At 57.2% G+C, this 21,285-nt stretch overlaps 1 protein-coding gene across 1 annotated transcript in view; it reads right to left on the bottom strand.

Moving 5' to 3' along the window:
• The window catches only part of KIF21B (kinesin family member 21B), a 42,510-nt gene extending 22,847 nt beyond the window's left edge, over positions 1-19,663 (bottom strand). Inside the window, exons 1-7 of the mRNA XM_034069684.1 lie at positions 19,624-19,663; positions 5,191-5,413; positions 4,713-4,895; positions 1,437-1,586; positions 1,124-1,258; positions 607-774; positions 4-119 (exon numbers count right to left, since the gene is read on the bottom strand). Of these exons, the coding sequence (XP_033925575.1) occupies positions 4-119; positions 607-774; positions 1,124-1,258; positions 1,437-1,586; positions 4,713-4,895; positions 5,191-5,413; positions 19,624-19,661 (1,013 nt within the window). The 5' untranslated portion in view covers positions 19,662-19,663. The remainder of the gene's footprint in view (positions 1-3; positions 120-606; positions 775-1,123; positions 1,259-1,436; positions 1,587-4,712; positions 4,896-5,190; positions 5,414-19,623) is intronic.
• Positions 19,664-21,285: the final 1,622 nt, after the last annotated feature.

Genomic DNA, 21,285 nt, shown 5'->3' with positions numbered 1-21,285 from the left:
TACCTGTTGCCCCCAAGGGAATCCTGCAGCAGACGGGTGAGCTTGGAGTCACGGTAGGGCACATGCACAACCTTCTTGCTCTGGTCTCCAAGGGCACTAATGACATTCCCCAGGGCCAGCTACCAAAACAAAGGAAAGACCCTCTCAAATTCAGCCCCTGCTAAGAACACTGCTGCTTCTGATGTGATAGCCAGCACATCAGGGCTAGGACATGTGCTGTGGCAGAGGTCTGGCATGCAAGAAGGGGAGGGATGGGGCTTCCCTTGCCAGTCTCAGCATTCACCCCCTTTCTGACAGCTGTGCCTCTCTCCTGCATTCCCTGAGGAGCAGCATTGACCCCTGGAGGGTTTTTCTAGCTTAAATTAGGAGACCTCAACCTTTTGGGGACTGAAACCCTTGTACCAAGCTGTAGCCCTCCCCAGAGTCCTGCCCTAGCTGTGTCCTCACCACTGGCATTTTGGACTGTGCATCTTCATGCCTACACAATCAGGTAGCATAAATCCCGGCAGAGACAATAGCAACCCCAAAAGCCCAGAGCAGCCCCAAACAGGACCCAAAGGTGTCATAGGCTTCCCCTCCCCTTGCATGCTGTGCCCAGGACCGTACCAGTCCACAGTTGATGGAGATGCCTTCCTTGGCCCTCTCGCCGGTAGCACCCGTTCGCTTCAGCCTCTCTGAGCCAGCCAGGTCCACGAAGTGAAACTTGGCTGTGAGGGTCTCATACTCTGTGGTGGGCTGGGATCCATCCAGGAGGCTTGTCACCTCCCCATTCACCTGCAGCCACATGGAGAGGGTAATCACTATGGGTTCTTGGCTGCATTCAGATGTCAGCAAAAGCCCCAGCATTCACCCTCCACATCTAGTCCCTCAAGAATGGGGGAGAGGATGCCAACTGCAGCTTGCTCTGGGCCATCCCTTGGGGAGACCATCCCTACTTTGGATGGGGCTGCAGACCTCAGCTCCCATTAAATGCTAACACAGGCTATGACTGGAAAGAAAAAGACAAACCCCTGCCTCTCTTTGCAAGACTTCAAACCCTCTCCCCTTTCCAAAGGACCTCACACAGACTGCTTGGGTATTAGATGCAGGAAGAGCCCAGCCATGAGGCAGGAGCACATCTCACCAGCTCTGGGCGGGCGCACACTCTCATCTGGCAGAGGTGAATGGTGAAGATAGCGTGGGACCGGGAGCTCTGCACATTCATCTGTGTGCTGGCCGTGGTGCGGGAAAGAGCTCCCTGTTTTAGGCACTGGATCAACTACAACAACATGGAGCAGGGAAGAAGGAAACCTTGAAAATCCTTTAGGGAGTCAGGACAGCCCAGTGAGCACAGACCTGCCTCTGCATCACCCCAGGGCTGCTCTGTTTCCTCCTGGGTGAGATCACCCAGCATCCCTGGTCAATGAGCATCCATATCTGCCCCATCCCACACCCACCTCATCCTGTGAGTTGATGAGGCGTGATGTAACCCCTGTAGTGTAGATGCTTCCACTGGCATCCTCATGGATTTTGATGTTCGATTTGCGATGGCGCACGTCAGGGTCACGGGCACTGTCAAAGAGGTCCAGGATCTCTTCATTGTAGAGCTGAGTGGGGTAGAAGTGGGTGCAGGGTGAGTAGTAGCAAGCAGGACGCTGCTAAAGCACAGCATAGCAGGATTGACAGGGGCTGAGAGCCAGGAGGACAGGCTGCACACTGTGTTCACACATAGAATCACAGAAGGGTTTGGAAGGGACCTTAAAGCTCATCCAGTTCCAACCCCTGCCATGGCATGGACCCCTTCCACTGGAGCAGCTGCTCCAAGCCCCTGTGTCCAACCTGGCCTTGAGCACTGCCAGGGATGGGGCAGCTACAGCTTCTCTGGGCACCCTGTGCCAGCGCCTCAGCACCCTCCCAGGGAACAGCTTCTGCCTTAGATCCAACCTGAACTTCCCCTGTTTCAGTTTGAACCCATCACCCCTTGTCCTGTCACTATGGTCCTTAATGAAGAATCCCTCTCTTGCATCCAAATACATACATGTGTATGTGCTTAGGCAAGGCTGATCAGGAGAGTTCATGTGTGTACAAATGTAGGAAAGGAAACATGGGATGTGTGTGCAGACAGGCGATGATGCTCAGGCAAGCTCTAACCTTTTTGCCTATGTACTCATCCAGAACAGGATGCCCAGAAGAAACAGCATGTGTGCACAGGCAGGTGTACATACATGTGTCATGTCTGCCTCGCAAAGCTCTGAGCTGCAGTCTGGGTTGGTTTGAGCTCCCCAACCCTGTCATGTCTCTGTCCCACACCAGGAACCACGTCCCCACACATGTGGACACCCAGGAGCTCTGCATCCTCCCAGCCTTCCCTGCTCACTTGGAGAGCTGCTGGCCACATGAGCCAGCAGAGCCCCTCTCCCACCACACTTCCCTAAGGTAACCTTGGGTGGAAAGGAAACAAAGGGCTACAGGAAGGGCTGGACAAGCAGAGAAACCAGAGGACCCGGAGCTGAGAGAGGTCCCCATTTGTATCTTGACCCTGCAGCATCCTGTCTCATGCTGGGGCAGAGGGACACCCCTGCCCTTCTGTCCTCCTGCCACCACCACTCAATGCCACATATCAGCCTCTCACACTTGTGTCCCTGTGTGGAGAACAGGGTCACACAAGGACCGCACGGTCCCGGCCAGCACAACAGATCAGGCTAATCTGTCCCTGGCTGCCCCAGGGGCAAACAGGCTCTCTGAGGGTTCAAACCCTGCTCTCACAGCCTGCTCCTGGCAGGAGAGTCACAGGACAGGGATCAGCAGGGCCAAATCCTGTTCCACTGCCAGCACAACACAGCTGGTAACCAGCGTCTGATGCAGCCACATGCCCACGCTGGCACAGGAGAGCCACACTCCAAAACCCTCCCTGGGTTGCCTGGTTTGATGTCCATGCTGCAGGGTGGACCAGAAGGCAAGGCTTTCAGCAAGCTTCAAAAGCCACCGAGCCATCAGGTTTCTACTGGCCCCACACTTAACGGCCAATGTCCCACTGGGCACTACTGGCCTGGGGAGTGTAACCATGAGCAGCTTTGAAGCACAGCAGAGGAAGCCGTTCCCATCCTCCACTGCAGTCATAGAACAAATAGCTCTGAGGCTATTTTGAGAGCCCAAAGCACCAGAGGTCAGAGGTGGTGAAGAGTGAGAAAGGCTACAGGAAATACCCATGGCAGCTGCTGTGACCCCAAGCAGGGCCACTGCTTTTTCACCCCCAGGTGTCACTGGGGTTGTGCTGGACCTCTTGGTTTGAAGAGATGCTTCCAAGGATGTCCTGGAACAGAGGCAGCACAGACATCCCATTTCCAGTATTCATTTTTCACATGTCCAAACCCCAGCTAACAGAACACCCAGCATCCTGGGGCACTGTCAGGGCATCCCAAACTACAGGGAGAAACCGAGGCAAGGGAAACTATAGCTGGACAGCAAAGAATTTCCTAGACAGCAGATACAGGAGGCTGAGAGGGAAAGAAAAGTGTGTTACATAGGGTAAGGGGACTCACATTGGGCTGAAGGCCAGTATTTGGTCCTACAGCTCAGGAAGACAGGACCATGCCGTGGCTCCAACAGGGTTAGGGCACTCTGCAGCAGGGAGAAAGCCCAGCCTAGGTTCGTCTCCCAGAAGGACTTTAGTACAGGCAGGAAATTGTCCCCATTTCCATCCCAGCCCAGAGGTTCCCCAGAATGGAGGCCCATGAGGATGAGGATATGTGTGACACAGCCAGGAGCTTGGACAGGCTGAGTGGTGGGGAGGGAAAGATGTGGCAAGACACACAGCACCATGGGACTGAGCAAGGGTTCTGCAGATGGAAAGCTGGTTGGAAAGGATTTCTTCAGCGAGGAGATCAGCCCCTGAGATTAGGAGGTGCCTTTGGGCACCACTTCTGCTCTCCAGGCCATGGACATCTGGATGAACCCAGATATGATGGACACCAAAGCCACATGGAGGCAAAATCCCAGCACAGGGCCTCTCTCTCGGCCTGCCTGGTTCCTCTGGGCTCTACCCTGGATCAGGAGATAAACCAGATGAAGTTTGTTTAGGAGACCAGCTTTGCTCAATACCACCCAATGTTTCCTCCCCAGGGCCTTAAACCAGTTCCCATCTTGAGCTTCTTTGCACTTTTACACCAGAACCAGCACACAGGGAGACCCAAGGTCCAGAGGCTTTCTGCGACAAACTTTTCCAGGAAAAGAAGTAGTTAATAGAAGAGGCTTTTGAAATCAAGAGGCCAAGGCAGAGGCAGGAAAGGATGCAATGAAGCATTCTCAATGTCAAAGATATGGCAAAGGACATGGGAAATAATGCAGCCCTTACTCCGATCCCCATAAGATTGGCACTTCTTCCACTTGTTTCACTGGGAATGCTGGTACAGACCCAGGGAAGCAGATAGGCCACTATCCTCAACCTCAAACAGGAGTAAGCACGCCTAGAGCCCCCTGAATATTCAAGGGACCAAGGGACCATGGAAAGGGGATCCCTTGAGCCAAGAAAGTGCCACCCCAGTGTGTGGCCATCATGAGGTCAGCAATGTTCAGCTCCTTTGAGCATCCTCTGCTCCGGCTGCAGCCCTGGCCGCACACCTGCTGCAGGATGCAGCCCAGCCATGGAGCACACGAAGGACTCAAGGAGCCCAGGACATGAATGCTGAGCTAAGGAGAGGGTGACAGCGTCACCCAGATGTGCCATCACCCACCTCCAGGAACTGGGCACTGACTTTGAACTCCGGAGCCGCCCTGCCCTGACTCTGTGCCGCGCGCTTGCGCTCCTCAATGCCGCTGAAGAGGTGGCTGATGGCCCGTGGGATGATGCCCTGCTCTTCCTCGGAGATGTTCACGTCAAAGCCGGTGCCCATGGTGTACGTCTTCCCCGCACCAGTCTGCAGAAGGCAATGAGGGGGAGCTGGCTGGGCTCTCCCAGGCTCAGTTCTGCTCAAGGCACCCTCAGCTCCCCAGCACCCCAAACACCTCTGATGAGCTCCTCTGATCCCCACTCTCACGCCAGCTCCCATGCCCCCACCCCAGCCTCGCCTCCCTCTCCTCCCATCCAAGGCCACCCCCAGCCCAGGGACACCTCTGTCCCCTCCACTCCCCACCATCTGTAACCTCTGCACCCAGTGCTGCAGAGGAGCCCAATGCCCATGCCAGAACCCAAGGAGCAGGCAGAGTACATACCTGTCCATATGCCAGCACAGTTGCATTGTAGCCCTCAAAGCAGCCTTCAATGAGCTTGCCAACACACGTTGTATAGATCTGCTCCTGCCATGTGTCCAGGTCAAAGACAAAGTCATAGGTGAAGGCCTTGTCCTTCCCCAACAGCACTTGGGGCTCTCCAGGTGTCACTGAGGTGCAGATGTGACATCCCTCTATTTTCTCTTTGGACAGCTGGGGACGGATCCTGTAAGAAGGGAAGGGGGCTGAGGGCAGCCTCAGGGCTCACTCACATGAGCCTGGTCCTGAGGATGTGAGTAATGTCCCACACTGGAACTGTGGCTGCTGCAGGCGGGGGACTGGGAGCAGTGTGGAGCAGAGAGCACTGAACGCTTCTGCTCCTGCACCCAGTGACAACCTTGATCTGTTTGTGGTCAAGGAAAAGGGCTGGTGCATCCCAGTGACACCACCATCCACCTCTGCAGCCGAGGAGGTGACAGGCAGGGCTGGGGACCACAGCACAGGCAGGTAATCACATGCAGCCTGCACTTTAACTACCCTTGCCCCAGGAGCTGAACATGGCCCATACAGGGGCATACAGGGCCATGGCCATGCTGGCTCATGCACTGCAATGCCCCTGTCAAGGCAGCAAGTGCTGGCTGTGCTTAGAGACCCACCAATACCTAGAAGCAGCCACGACAGGGACTGGCAGGGCACAGGCAGGATGCTCTGCAGCCAGTAGCAAGCACTTCAGAGGCAACAAGATCAAACTGCACTTCCAAAGGCTTGAAATGCAAAGTGTAAAACTGTGCCGAGACAGTCCCAGCGCCAAAACAATCGTCTCAACCCAACCACCGCCCAGCCCAGCGGCTGATCCCAGCCATGGGATTGATGGATGGGGACAGGCGAGGCTGTGCTCAGCTCCTGCCTCTGACCCACTGCATTCCCACCTATCACACTGAATCCCTTTCCAATGGTACAGAACAGCCAGACACACACACTCCAGCACAGGCACAGCCCGCAGCAGCTCTGGGTTTGGGTGCTTGTGCCAGCTTTGGGAAGCTGGCTGATCCCGGGGGACTCAGGAAGAGCGAGGGAGCACAGAGCCAAGCACCATGGCAAACAGCTCTCATTACAGCTAATGACTGCACATCTCCCCTCCCTGGGTGCTTCAGAGACACAGCTATTAATTCCTTGGAAGCCACAGCCCTGGCTGCACCGCATCCCTGTCAGCGACTGCAGCAGATGCTTTGTGGGTTGGGGCTCCTCAAGAGCCTCCTCATCAGCCTGGCCGGTGGCAAGCAGAGCTCAGAAGAGCCAAATGAGTCTATGAACCCCCACCGAGTTTGGGGGCCACGGTGTCCCAGTGGGGCAAGAGGCAGCACGAGCACCCGGCTCTCCAGTGTGTGGGAACAGTTCGGGTGTCTGGGGGTATATTTAGCTCAGCAGCCACAATAGAAAGCAGCTTCTGATGTGCTCAGCCCCAGACGCACTCCTGTCGCATTCCCAGGCTCCCACCCTCCTCCAGGAACATTAAACCCCAGCTTTAATTACTTTTTGAACATTACATCCCCTCTCCCCACCCCCAGCCATGCTCAGCGACAGTGTCTTCAGGGAATGGGCAGAGGAACAGGCTGGAACCACGGTAATTTGGGAAAGTTCTGCTGAAGAAAAAGGAGAACAGTGTTTTCAGCAAAACATTTTCATCCCCCCCCCCGGGGGTTAAATGTGGGGTTTGGAAGAGAGCGTGAGCAGCAGCACTGGAGGAGTGTACACACATGGATTTCCATAGAGCATGGGCTAGAGACTAGCCATGCTGGCTGTCCTTAAGGCCAGGAACCAATGCTGTCCGCATGCCAGCATCTATGGCTCTCACATCCCCCAGACATCACTGCCCAGCTAGCTCCAAGCACTTGAGGGACCCCATCACCTGCCAGGGGACCTTCAGGGAGCCATGTATCAGCCCTCAACATGCATCCTACCTCCCCAGGGGGACCAGAGACATGGGAACCTCCCCAGAGGGTCCTGCTCTTCAAGTAATCAGCTGAGCATCACTGATGGATGTCTTTGGAAGCTGCTGTCAGCTGGTGTGGGAACATGGATCCCCACTACAAGAGCAGGACAAGCAGAGCAGGAGGGCAGAGGTGAGCGCCAGTGGCCACAGCCTCATGTGGAAGATGCAGACATCCCCTGCAGCACCACAGGAGATGTATGTGACCACCAAGACATGTTGCAGAGTGTTTCTCTAGTTCCTGTTCCCTGGCACCCAACTGTCCCAGCTCTCTCACATCCTGCCCTCCCAGGACAAAACATCCCCATGCTGGGCACTGAGCCACATGAGATCCTTGTTGGGCCAGGTAGGTGTTCACATATAGATCAAGGCACTAGGATAGCTCCTACAAACATAGAATTATAGAATTGTTTACGTTGGAAAATACTTTTAAGATCATTAAGTCCAACTTTTAACCCAGCACTGCCAAAGCCAGCACTAACCCATGTCACTGAGCACCACATCTGCATGCCTTTTGAATACCTTAAGGAACAGTGACTCCACCACTGCCCTAGGCAGCCTGTTAAAGTGCTTGACAACCCTTTGAGAGAATTAAGTTTTCCTAATCTTCAACCTAAACCTGCCCTGGTGCAGCTTGAGGCCGTTCCCTCTTGTCCCATCCCTTGTTCCTTGGGAGCAGAGCCCAGCCCCTCCTGGCTCCATCCTCCTGCAGGCACTTGGAGGGAGCCATCAGGTCCCCCCTGAGCCTTCCCCATCTGAACCCCCCAGCTGTTCCACATCTCTTGTGCTCCAGGCCCTGCACCAGCTCCATTCCCTTCTCTGGCCCCGCTCCAGCCCCTCAAGGTCTCTCTTGCAGTGAGGGGCCCAGAGCTGAGCACGGGATTCGAGGTGCAGCCTCACCAGTGCCCAGTGCAGGGGCACAATCCCTGCCCTGGCCCTGCTGCCGCACTGGTGCTGATCCAGGCCAGGATGCTGGGGGCTGCCTGGGCACAAGCTGCTCATGTTCAAGCAGTTATCAACCAATACCCTCAGATTCTTTTCCACTGGGCATCTTTCCAGCCAAATGTAATATAAACATCTGCAGAGCTGCACAGGCTGTCTTGTTGGTCCTGTCCTCAATCCCACTAGGTGACATTGGGGGACCTGGCAGTGCCTGCCATGCCCTGCCTCAGTTTCCCTTCTCTGCTACAAAGATCAGCAACTTTAGAAGTCATAAAGTCACCATCTGAGTCCTAAAGGGCTGAAACACCTACAGAGAGTCTGGCTGATCCCCTGGAACCCATGACACCGGCAGCCTGTACCTGGCCCATGCTGGAACAAGGGGACTGCCTGAAGCCGGCATGGGGAGGACACAGTGTGGTCCTTGGGCTGGCAAGATGAGCAGTGCCAGTCCCATCTCTCTCCTGCCTGTGCCAGAACAGACAGCACACCCAGGGAGGAGAGAGCTGGCAAGACCACAGCAGCACCATGAGCCCGGCCACCACCTCCACCCCCTGCATGCTCAGCTCCCCGTGAAGGGACAGTGGCAAGGGACCGATACCCAGGACAGAGCAGCATGGTCCTGGCTGAGTGCTCCAGGCACGCTAATGTGGCTGCTTCCCACACAGATACACAGGACTGGGAGGCAGGACAGACAGACAGAGGTACAGGTAGGGGTGGACACTGCTCTTTCCTGAACTGACAGCTCTCACTGAGTGATGCTGGAGCATCACATCACTGCAGGAGCCTGCTCCTGCATCGGCATCCAAACCCAGCATCACGAGCAGCAATGTGTGTGCAGGGAGAACCCACTACTGCATGGGGACACAAAGGGAGCCTCAGCTGAAGCCTTTCCATTTCTCCTTCCCGTCCCTGGCAGGCTGTGAAAGCAGCGTCTCCATGGTGGGGCTGCCAGGGCGCCAGAGCATCTGGGAGGAAGGGGGGAGCGGATCCTGCACCCTAAGGGGCAGGGAGCTGCTGTGGGCACACGGGCGAGCACAAAGCCCGAGTTGTTCAGTGCTGCTGCCTTATGCCAGCGTTTGGCCAGGAAAGGGGTAGAAGCCAAGCAAGGCTGGGAGCCAAGCGCTGGATGGCACCACAGGGCAGCCAGCTCCCACAGGCAGCCCTCACAGGGTCAGCTCAGGGAGAGACCTGCCCATTGCAGCATCTTAAGCCCTGCAAGAGTGGAGGGGATGAAGTTCAGCACGCTGGGCACAGCCAATATCCCCTTGTGAAGGCTGCATCCACCAAGACACCACCCAGCCCTCCCTGTGCAGTGATGGGAGACTTTCCTTGCACAGGATGGCACAATTCAGCTGATGTGAGCTGCTGGGTTCATGTCCGGTCCCCTTGACTGATTCAGTTTCCCCCCTCCCAGCCCACTGCTATGGCAACCCTAGGGCATCCTTTGCCTTCCAGCACACTCCCATAGCCCTTCTGCCATGGTGACAGTCACACCACTACCACCACCCCACCAACCTGCCTGCATCTACAGCCAGGCCCTCCTGAGGCTGTATCAGCCTGCTGAGACACAGCCACAGCTGGGACAGGGCAGGATCCCATCCCTCCAAGACCACTCTGGGAGGGAGGGTGGCTGCCTGTGTCCACAAGGAGCCATTCCTCTCCCCTCCCAAGACCAGAGCCATGGAAAACCAGCCAGGCAGGGCTAGATTCCCATGGAACCGAGCCAGGGAGCCAGGGATAGGCAGGTAGAAGAGCTCTATGTGTTTTTCCCCTCAGAGGTCAGAGCTGGCAGAGCCCATCAGCCATGGCTGGCTGCTGGGGATATGCCTGCCAGGACAGTAGCGCTGGACAAGCCCAGGCAGTACCTTGCCATGCTCCATATGTTGTATTCATTCTGCTGCCATTCCCAGTTCCTGCATTCACCCTGCTCCCATTCCTGCATCACCCACGTTCACTGCATTTCTCTTCCCCACGTGACTTTTCATTCATAGAATCATGGAATGCTTTGGGTGGGAAAAGACCTTAAGATCAAGCACAGGCAGGGACCCGTTCCACTGGAGCAGCTGATAAACGGGTAACTAATGTACAGGGGGTAATACAGAGAAATTGTACAAGGGGGTTAAAGGAATTCCTTTGCTTAAACAAAAGTATTGTCTGTCCTAAGTACCTGCCATTGCCATCTTGCCAAGGCATTGATTACTGCTGCAGGGGGAGAAGCAGACGCAGTTCTACTGACAAAAGCAGATGATTGGACCTGCTGATAAGCTGGGGAGAGGCAGACTGGGCGACCAAACCATAAGACCATGACAAAAGCACAGGTGTTTGGTCCTACTGAGAAGCCGGGGAGAGGCAGACTGGGTGCCGACCAAACCCTAGGCCATGTCTGAAGGTTAAAAGGTGTAAAGTTTAAGAAGAGGAAGACTCATTTACTTCATCTTGAAGACCCCTACCCACAGGAGGAAGACTCATTTACTTCATCCTGAGACCCCTGCCCATGACCAGAAGGGGCACTGCGCAGGTGCAAAGGACATTCTAGCTTGTTATAATACGAAGCAGGGATAGATACTAAATATGTATAGGCAGATTGAGCAACCTCATGTCTATGTATACCTTAAGAGAATAAATGTAAAGGGAGAACAACCCTGAGGGGTGCATGCTTTGCAGGAGCTATCCCCATGCACCTCAGCGCTGAATAAAAGCATACCTACTTTACAACTTTAGTAGTTGTGGAGCCTATCCGCACATCACAGCTTGCTCCAAGCCCCTGTGTCCAACCTGGCCTTGAGCACTGCCAGGGATGGGGCAGCCACAGCTTCTCTGGGCACCCTGTGCCAGCGCCTCAGCACCCTCCCAGGGAACAGCTTCTGCCTTAGATCCAACCTGAACTTGCCCTGTTTCAGTCTGAACCCATCACCCCTTGTCCTGTCACTGCAGTCCCTGATGCAGAGCCCCTCTCCAGCATCCTTGTAGCCCCCATCAGACACTGGAAGCTGCTCTGAGGTCTCTATTTCCATCCCTATATCACCCGTGTTTGAGTCACATCCCCTGCATTCACCCTGCTCCCATCCCTGCTCCCCCTATTGCCCCTTCCCCACTCCCTGTGTCACCCACGTTCACCCTGCTCACACTCCCTCCAGCCTGCCCAGTATAAGAGCTGCAGGAGCATCCGCAAGGGACCCCAGGCTCACATGGAGCCCCTCTGCCTGCCTCACTGCCCTCTCTGCTCCCCCAGTGCTTTGCTCTCCTATGCCCAAATCAGGCTTTGCTGCTGCCCAGCAGCACAGGGCAGCCACAAGGAGCAGCTCTAACATCATCGGGTGCTCCCCTAGGACATCCTATTGCACAAGGACAACCCAGGCATTGCAGACCCAACAGTGTGTGGCACATGCAGTGCAGTGCAGTGGTGTGTGGGGCACTCAACCCAGCCAAGCAGCTCTGTGGGTGCTGCCAACAACAGCGGAAAATCAGAGCCAGGTGCTCCAGGTTTTCCCATGTCTCTAGGCCAGCACAGTGAGCCTGGGGCAGTCTGTCCTCACCAGCAAGCTCAGTGTGGCTTGATTCTGGGTGGGATCAGCCCCCTTGCTCAGGAAGGGATGCCCCCAGCCCCATTCCCTGCCCAAGCATGGGATCCCAGGAGAGGGAGGTGGTGCCTGTTTGCATACAGGTTGCTTTGTCCCAGTCAAGCCAAAGTTAAGCATTTAATTACCACAGCAGGGAAGCGGCTCAGCAATCAGGGAAAATTGAATCAGGCTCCCTGGGGACTGCCAGGTCTGGTCAGTAAATGCTCTGATTAAGAGATATAGCAAACCACATCCAAGCAGGAATGAGCACAACACCGGAAGGCACCAGGCTCAGCCTGCCTGTGGACCCACACATGCCATGGGATCACTGCCTGTGCTTCAGCCAAAACCCACTGGAGCAGAGGGTGCTATGGCCATCACCACCTGACCAGCACCAGGGGCAAGATGGAGCTCCTTGGCAGTCTGGAGATAGGCAGGTCCTCACAGAGCTGGGATGTGCATCCCATCCCAGACTGGTTTGTGTTGGCAGGGACCTGAAAGCTCCTCCAGCTCCAACCCCTGCCACAGGCAGGGACCCCTTCCACTGGAGCAGCTGCTCCAAGCCCCTGTGTCCAACCTGGCCTTGAGCACTGCCAGGGATGGGGCAGCCACAGCTTCTCTGGGCACCCTGTGCCTCAGCACCCTCACAGGGAACAGCTTCTGCCTTATATCTAACCTGTATGACCCCAGCATGGATCATTTGCATAGATGTGCTGGATGTGTCCAGCTCCCGGCTGCCCAACCTGCTTCCTTGCAGGGCAAATCCTCTTCCCCTGCCCCCTCCTCCCCCCGGGTCCCCCCTAATTGTCCAGCTCCAGCTTTCCCAGGCTTAGGCCATGGCAGCCCCCATGTGCTGCTCATTAGCTCTGGCAGGAGCACACTGACATTGAGGGGCACCATCTGCTCTGCACTGAGAATGAGCACAGGTCAGGGACAGGGGACATGAGCATCCAGGGACACCCAGCCCAAAGTAGCAGGTAGACAGCAGCAGGGCCTGGGGGAAGCATGGGATCATGGTTTATCCTGCCCAGAGGGGCACATGAGTGGATGGACTGAATTTGGGATCTTCCTGGACAGCTCCTTCACCCCCATAAATGACTGGTGATGCCACCAGCTCCATGCTGGACCTGCCCAAGAGTCTAGGAAACACCATAAAGATGCTTGAAAATCACAGAGCAAGGACAGTCACCAACAAAGGGGTACAGAGCCCCAAATCACAGGCAAGGTGGGTGGTGCTTCCTTCGAAGCACATGTATTGCAGCATCTGCAACTAAATGCATACCCCGGCAGGTGAAAACAGACACAAAACTACCAGCTCAGCAGCAGTATCAGCAGCTACAGGAAACCATCATTCAGGAGGAGACAGCGGTCATCAGTACCTTGCAGGGGAACAGAGAAGCCATGAGCCCAACAGGGATAGATACTCACACTCCCCCTCCCAGTTCTGCACCCCAGTACTGAAGCTCCCACTGCCTCCCAAGCCAGTGAATCACACCCACAGGGTCTCTCCCCTTCCTAAATACCCCTGTGAGGTCCATATATCACAATTCCACCCCAGTATTAGTGCACCCATGCTGGAGATAAGGCTTTCCCAGCTCCCAAAAACCTGCACCCCAGAGCACTCCGACTGCCACTGGGAGAACAACATGCAGAAGATGCTGCAACCTCAGAGCCCATGGGGGACATCTGGAGAAACTTGTCCACAAGAGAGTACTGAGGGTGGCACAAAGAAGCTATTTCTCCAACCCATACTCACCCCCCCCCCCAATTAAATAAATTAAACCCCAAGTCCTTGGCCAGCAGGATGGGGATGGAGCACTCAAAAGCAAACCCGGTCCCACAGCTGTTTCCCACTAACATCCTCCTCAGGCAGGCGTGGTATGAGGTAACAGATGAGCAGAGCAACAAGGAAAGGGCCAAGCTGTGCCTCCCAACCCTGCAACACTGGACTGGGAAAGCGCCCATGTGCAATGCTTGTAGTGAAGAGGGGAATCTGAGGACCACGAGCCCAGCTCCAGCATTGCTCATCTCCTCCCATACCAGTGCAGGAATGAAAGTGTCCCACTCCAGCCACCCAAGAAGCACACCCACAGGGCTCTGCCAATGGCTTAGTTGGGAAGCTCAGAAACAACTACAGAGCTCACAGAACCCGTGTAACTTGTGGTGATGAACAGACCCAGCACATCCCACCCTGCACCCATCCCAGCACATCCCAGCACATCCCACCCTGCACCCATCCCAGCACATCCCACCCTGCCCCACCGAGGCTTCTGCCCCAGCACCCACATCCCTCTCCCCCAAGCCCATTTCTTGGGCTCCAGCACTGAGATGGGCTCCAGGCTGTGGCAGAGGAGGAAGGAAGAGCCTAAGGAAGAGGTCAGAAGCAGCTGTGTGCCTGCTGCTGCTCTACAGGGAGCAGTCTGCAAGCCTGCGGCTGCAGCAGGTGCAGGGGAACAGACCCAGGAACACCCCTTGCGCTGCCCCAGTGCCAACCTCCAGAGCTTTGCCCTTGGTGTGACCCCAGGTGTGGGGCTGGTGACACTGGGGAGCAGACCCAGAGCCTGGAGGGGGGCTGCTGAGCCACCCCCAGGACACCACCAACAACAGCCGGGCACAGGCACGGGGGCAATCACAGCCCCGTGAGGGCACCATAGGACAGGGGAGCTTGGGGAGCTGGAGCAAACTGTGACAAGAACCTTCCCCATGTGCTATGTCCTGCCCCAGGGAGCTGCAGAGGAGAGCAGGGATCTCACTGGGAACCCTGTGGCTCAGCCCCAGACCCTCACTGGGAAATGGGGCTGACAACTGTTCACATCCACATGGAGCAGGGCTGAGGGGGAGGTGCCAAGTGAGATGAAACTGCCAGACATCCCTGTCCCTACAGCAGTGCAGAGCCAGCAGGGACACTGGGGCATGCCAGGGCACCATTGAACCAGTTCCTGGTCTGCCCAGAGGGAAGAGGTGGCACCAGGCCGGTGACCTTCCCTCCCATCAGCGTCCTACCAAGGCAAGGGATCACTGCATAGCATCTGCTGCAGCGGGGACCAGTGGCAGCTGCCCTCACAATCCACCACATCCCAACCATGCTGCCTGTTTAACAAACACTGGGACTGTTTTGACAGCCTCTGGCAGGAAACAGCCCCTTGGGACGCCTGGGGCCAGCCCCCCTTCCCCAGCAGGAACAGCACAACAAGGCTCAGCAGGGGGATCACCTTCCCTCTCAGGGGACCAGGAGCCATGTTCCCAACAGCTTTGTTTGGGGCTTCAGCTCCTGCAGTTTTCCTCCTGCCCCCAGTTCCACTGCTGGTGCAGGAAAGCTTCAGCTGGCTCCTTCCTCAGGCTTAGACAGCCCCAGCATCCCAAGCTCCTGAGACTTCATGGCATCACATATTTAAATCCCCTGATGATGGGTGATGGGTACAAGTACCAAAAGCCTGTCTAAAGCTGCTTTGCTCAGAGCGGTGGGACTGCAGGGTGCAGCCCTGCTCCTCCCTTGGAGGATGGAGACCAGGATGAAGAAGGTCTCCAACCCCTTTCTAACATTCCCACCGTAAAAGCCAGTGAGCTCATGCCTGATTGAAGCCAGGCACAGAAAAACCCTTTGTGCCCACAAACCTGGGCTCACCGCTCCCCTCAGAGACCCTGAGGCATCCTGCTCACCACAGCCCTCCACATCTCTCTCCAGATCAGGGAGCCCAGTTTAACCATTCCCACTGGGAACCAAGAGTAAGTCTTGGTTCCCAATCTCTGGGGCTGGGAAACCCCAAATTAAACCAAAGAGCAGCCGCAGGACATGGGAGACCCCCAGTGCTGGGGCTGAGCTGCCCAGGGGTGGAGGCAGAGGACTCTGCTCTTGCGAGACCGGACCTGCAGCACTGTTCAGTGCTGGTGTCCCCAACATAAGAAAGACACAGAGCTGCTGGAGCAAGGCCAGAGGAGGCCATGAGGATGCTCAGGGGCTGGAGCACCTCCTGTATGGAACCAGGATGAGAACACTGGGGCTGTTCAGCCTGGAGAAGAGAAGCTGATGGAGACCTCAGAGCAGCTTCCAGTGTCTGAAGGGGGCTACAAGGATGCTGGAGAGGGGCTCTGCATCAGGGACTGCAGTGACAGGACAAGGGGTGATGGGTTCAGACTGAAACAGGGCAAGTTCAGGTTAGATCTACATGCCCTGGCTATGGGACAGCAAAGATGCCAGAATGCTGTTTCCAGCACATGGCCTTTTCCAGCATGTTCCCACTGAGCCAAGACCCACTAGGGTACGTGGCAATGGGCATGTGAGTCTGTCCCATCCTGAAGTGGCACATCCCATCCTTCTTTCCAAGAAGGAGGTGGGAGAAACTCCCCAGGAGAGCAGCGGGGTTGTACGTGTGGCAGCAGTGTTTATGACAGCAGCAGAGCACTGGGGGTTGCAGGGTTTAAATAAACTTGAAATCCGACTCAACTTCCTTCCCCAATTTCACAATCTCCATTTCCTGAGCCTCTGCAGTGGGGCAGACTGCTGGGTGCTGCAGAGAGCTCCGGGGGTGCCCCTTTCTCTGTGGTGTGAAAGTGTCCTCAGGTATCAGCTCTGCAGCCAGTCCAGCTCCTCAGACCGCCCCTGGTGATGGAGTTTAATGGCCTCTGGGTCAATACCATCAGCCTTCCTGACACAGCAAAACCACCCACTCACAATGGGGCTGAGCTCCACCTCCTGCAATGAGCACAGGGAGCACCGCTCCCCCCAGCTCGCTCGCTGCGGCTGTGAGCAGACAGCACCCAACTGCAGACCTGGGTGCTGCAGGGATGGGTGCTCTGAGCTGGGTGCTGCAGGGATGGGTGCTGCTGAGGCTGAAGGGGAAGCACAAGCCTCCAGTAGGTGCTGTGCTCCTGGAAGTAGGGCACGGGAGCAGAGCTGCCAGACTCCTTCACCCATCTGAAGGTCACCTACCGAAGGACACAGCACTCATTGCCTTCCCCCAGTCTATGAGGGAACGTTTCCCCCCAAAGCCGCAAGGAGTGAGGGTTCTTAGGCCACCCCACTCAGCTCCCAACCTGGGACCGTTACAGGGTGCACTGCCGACAGCTCGGCCCCATCGCTTCCGCTCTCTGGTGGCATCAGCCAGAGCTGGCAGGCTCAGGCAGTCTAATGCTGATGGGCAAGTGAAGGCAGGACTTGCCTGCAGGGAGGGTGGGAGCTGGGGCAGGAGCCAGCCATGCCCCTGCAGAAGGTGCAGGCTGAGCTGCAGGTACAAGGTGCAGGTACCAGCCCCGGGGCCTGCATTCCCTCTGCAGTGCTGCAGTAGGTACTGGCTGTTTCACTCCTGGCATGAAGGAAGCCTAAGTAACAGCCCCATACCCCAGTCAGCGGCTCAGCGCTTGGAGCCCCAGTGGGGCAGCTGGGGGTCTGCCCAAGAAGAAGATGGGAACCTGGAAGCTGACAGTGAAATGCCACAGCATCTCTCCTGTCAGGTGAAGAGAACCAGCACGAACAACAAGAACCCCCACGGATAACATAGTCCCACCACTCTGTTCCTCTGTCCCTGCTCCTCCCATCCTGTCAGTGCTCCTGAGGACCGGAGACAGATCCCAGTGTCTTGACATCAGCTGGCCATCCCTATCACCCAGCTGCTTAACCCCAGCACACCTCCCTCAGAAGCTCCCAGTGCTTCCCAAGTGTCTCCAGCCCTTCCCCAGGTTCCACCAGCAGCATGGACACAGGGACAATGGCACAAGCTGGCACATTCATGTTATTATAAAGAGACAAAAAGGGAGCTTCGATCCATGTCGTGCCTCACCCTGGAGGCATTCAACATCCTTCATGCTCTGATGGCAGAAGGAGGTGGAATCTGTGGACAGGTTTGCTGGGGGGAGGGAGGGGTGTGTTTTGGAGACTCCCACACCACCACTATGTCACCGGCTCTCACAAAGGAAAACCTCTCTCTGCTCCTGGTCCAGGGCAGGAGGGGACCCATCACCAGCCCTTTGGGTGAGGTGATCCGCAGGGAGAGCAGCTTGGTCCGTGCACACTCAGCCCAGCAGCTGAAGCCACCTTCCTACATGATGCTGAGACCTGCCTGCTTTGTCTGCAGCCTCCCTGTTCCCAGCCCTCCTTTGTCCTGCCGGTTCACCTGCGCCACTGCATTGCCCCAGTACTCGGCACACACCGGCTGCAGGATATCGGCTCATTCCTTCAAGGAGCGGGTGAGACAGAGTGGGATGTCCCCCCCGTTACATATCCTCGCTATGGGCACCCCAGCCCCACTGCAATACTGCATACTGAAGTCACCTCCTGGTCATGATCCACTCCCTGTGTACCAGAGATTCCTTGACCCCATTGCTGGCAGAGGCCAAAGGGATTAGGAGGCAAGAGCCTCCACAGCCACCATGGCCAGCAGCACCCACCCCATCTCTCAGGCAAAAGGAACCCCAGCCTTGACCTAGGCCTTTGTTAAAAGGCTTCATCCTGACAGAAATGCAGGATGGAAGATGGGAAGAGTCTGGCCAGCAGGAAATCTCCACCTCCTGCCATTGGCATCACTCAGTTCCCAGGTCAGTGTCCTGGCACGGACACCCTTGCCTTGGCACAGCCCAGCCCTGCCCTTTGCAAAGGCACCCCAGCAGCAGTCACACAATGGGGACACTGCACCTCCCCTGCAGCTCCCCCATCCTTCAAACCCACAGGCTGGCCCCGATTCTCAGCCTCTTGAATGGAGCAAGGCAGTAAATAACCACCACCTGCTTCCAAGACAAGGAAGACTGGACAGGTAGGCAGCTCTGGGATGCATCCTGGTGCACACACACGTGTGCACAGGCACACAGACATGCACACACACAGACATGCACACACCCATCTCTCCCTCCCTCCATCATTGATGCTGCACCCAGCATCTTTTGTGCTCTCGCTCTGCCCATGTAGGCAGGGTCCCAGAATCTGCAAATCCTCCTCTGAGCACTAAGGCAGCTCCCTGCCAGCAGCGCCCCGATCTGCCTCATGCCATCGGGGGGTGGGTGAGGGGGCAGGGTCCTGCGCAGGTCACCCCCAGCCCCAAGGTGCGGGGCAAGGCAGGCACAGCCCGGCAGGGAGGCCAGGGTAAGGGTGCGGAGCTGCTCTTACCGAGCCGTGACCCCGCGGTCCTGCCCCACGCCGGCACCGGGCTCCGGGGCTCGGGATGCCGAGGCCGGGCCGTGCTCGGCTCACGCTCGTCCGGAGGACGCGGCTGAACCAGGACCCGGCGCGGTGCGAGCAGGGGAAGCCGCACGGCCCCTTCCTCAAGAAGCTCCTGCCGTGACGGGGCCCCCACTTCCATGGGTTCAACCCCCCCTTCCCCGGGGACTCCTTCCTCTTGGGGCAGAGAGCAGTAAAACGCCGCCGGTCTGCGGGACCCCAGCGGCTGTGCACAGAATACACCCAGCCTGGCACGGCGCTAACAAAGAGCCCCCCGGTCACCGCACAGCCCGTGGGGCTCTGCAGGCGATGCGTGAGCGGCCCCCTCCCCAGCCGCCCTCCGAGCGCACACGTGAAGGGGATGATCTCGGCAGGTCCTTCATCGAGGTGCACGATGCGGAAGGCGCATTGTTCCCAGCCCGAAGTCAGCACAAAGGACACAGAGATGCCGCATCGCTCCCTAACACCTCGGGGAGGGGAGGGAGGGACCCCCCACATCTCCCTTCTCTCGCCTGACACCAGAGGCGACCAAATTCACCCGCTACACAGCCCAGGGCTGCCGAGCTGCAAGCGCTGAGCGACAGCAGCTCCGCAGGTGAAGGGGTCGGGGATCCTGGGTCGCCCCCCGGCCTCAGGAGAGAGCACCGCCAGCGGCAGTTCCAGAGCGATGCGAGGATAACGGAGGTACCGGGGAGGCAGAACCCGGCTCCGATGGGGGAGCCTCAGTGCCCGGGGCAGGGCAACCCCGAGCCGGGACCGCAGCCCCCCCCCCGCCGGGCACCCGCAGCGGCACTCACCTCACGGCCACCTTCACGCAGCTGTCCGCAGCCGCCATGGCCCCGCAGCCGGGCACCACTGCCGAGAGCATCCGCGGCGCTGAGGGGGGGGCGGCCCCAGGTGCGGGGCGGGGCGGAGGAACACGCCCCCCCCCGCTCCCCCCCCCCCCGCACCGCCGGAACGCGGGCGCGCGGGGATACGGCGCGGGAGCGCGCACACACGCACGAGCGCGCACACACACGCCCGCATGCACACACACGAGCGCGCACACACGAGCACGCGCGCACACACAAGAGCACGCACTCACACACACGAGCACGCGCACACACACACGAGCACGCGCACACACACACACACGCCCGCGCCCGCTCCCTTCCACGCTCTCATTCACACCGAGCCTCATTCACGCTCCCACCCGCCGGGCGTTGCTGCCCCCTGGCGGCCGGCGCGGCTGCACCGCGGCTGTGCAGAGCTGGAGCGGCGCCCTGAAGGCTCCTGGGGCTGGACTGTGTGGATCAGATGGCCTGGCTCATCAGTCCCACAGAAGTATAAGGTTCTAGTAGATACCGGTGCACAGTGTACCCTGATGCCATCAAGCTGTCAAGGGGTGGAACCCATCTATGTTTATGGAGTGACAGGAGAATCCCAAGAGTTGACTGTACTGGAGGCTGAAATCAGCCTGACTGGGAGGAAATGGCAAAAGCACCCCATTGTGACTGGTACAGAGGCTCCGTGCATCCTCGGCATGGACTGTCTCAGGAGAGGGTACTTCAAAGGGTACCGATGGGGTTTTGGTACTGTTGCTTTGGAGGCTGAGGACATTGAGCAGCTGTGCACCCTGCCTGGGCTCTCAGGGGATCCTTCTGTTGTGGGGTTGCTGAAGGTCGAAGAACAGTAAGTGCCAGTCGTGACCAGAACAGTGCACTGGTGGCAACATCGCACCCACCGAGACTCCCTGATTCCCATCCGTAAGCTGATCCAGACTGGAGAGTCAAGGAGTGATCAGCAGGTCCCGCTCACCCTTTAATAGTCCCATATGGGCTACTCCTACCCTATCCCTGCTGATTGCCTGGATCCCCTCAGGGGAAAGCTCTCAGCCTTGCCATGTTCCCTGCACAAGATGGGCTCTCTGGCGCTCAGGCTGCAGCTGGAACTCAGCAACAGCCATTCCCCTTTTATTAAGTTAACAAATAAATGCCCTGCTGGAAAGCAGGGAGGCTCCATTGATTCACACCTCCCCCAGGACCCATCACTTTGCTGCGTTTTAATATACATTAGGCAAGAAAGAGACCTGCATTCCCCAGTTTGGCTGGGCTGGGGAACCTCTGCAGCAAGATCCCAGCAAAGAGATGGCCTGGGAAGATGGAGCTGCCCCAGAGCTCAGTGCCTGGGCCACTGGGGTCTGTAAAGCAAAACCCCATGGCAGACTTATTCCTGGAGAGGAATAACCTCAGTTGCTACTTGCTAACAGACAAAATGGACAGTGTGTAGGCAGTGCTGGTCAAGTGCTGTGCTCCCCTTGGCATCTCTGGCCTGTCTCTTGCAAACATGAAACCCTCCTGTGGGCTGGGCTCATCAGTGGGTGCCCAAGCCTAAGGGTGGTGTTTAGAGATATCTGGTGGCACAAATCACACTACAGTGGCCAACTCTCCCCTTGGTTAGATCCAGGGCTGCTGCACTGA

The sequence above is a fragment of the Melopsittacus undulatus genome, chromosome 16 (genome assembly GCF_012275295.1).
Source record: "Melopsittacus undulatus isolate bMelUnd1 chromosome 16, bMelUnd1.mat.Z, whole genome shotgun sequence".
Taxonomy (NCBI): Eukaryota; Metazoa; Chordata; class Aves; order Psittaciformes; family Psittaculidae; genus Melopsittacus; species Melopsittacus undulatus.
Note: the sequence above shows the minus strand (reverse complement) of the source record. Positions and strands in the feature narration are given on the sequence as shown.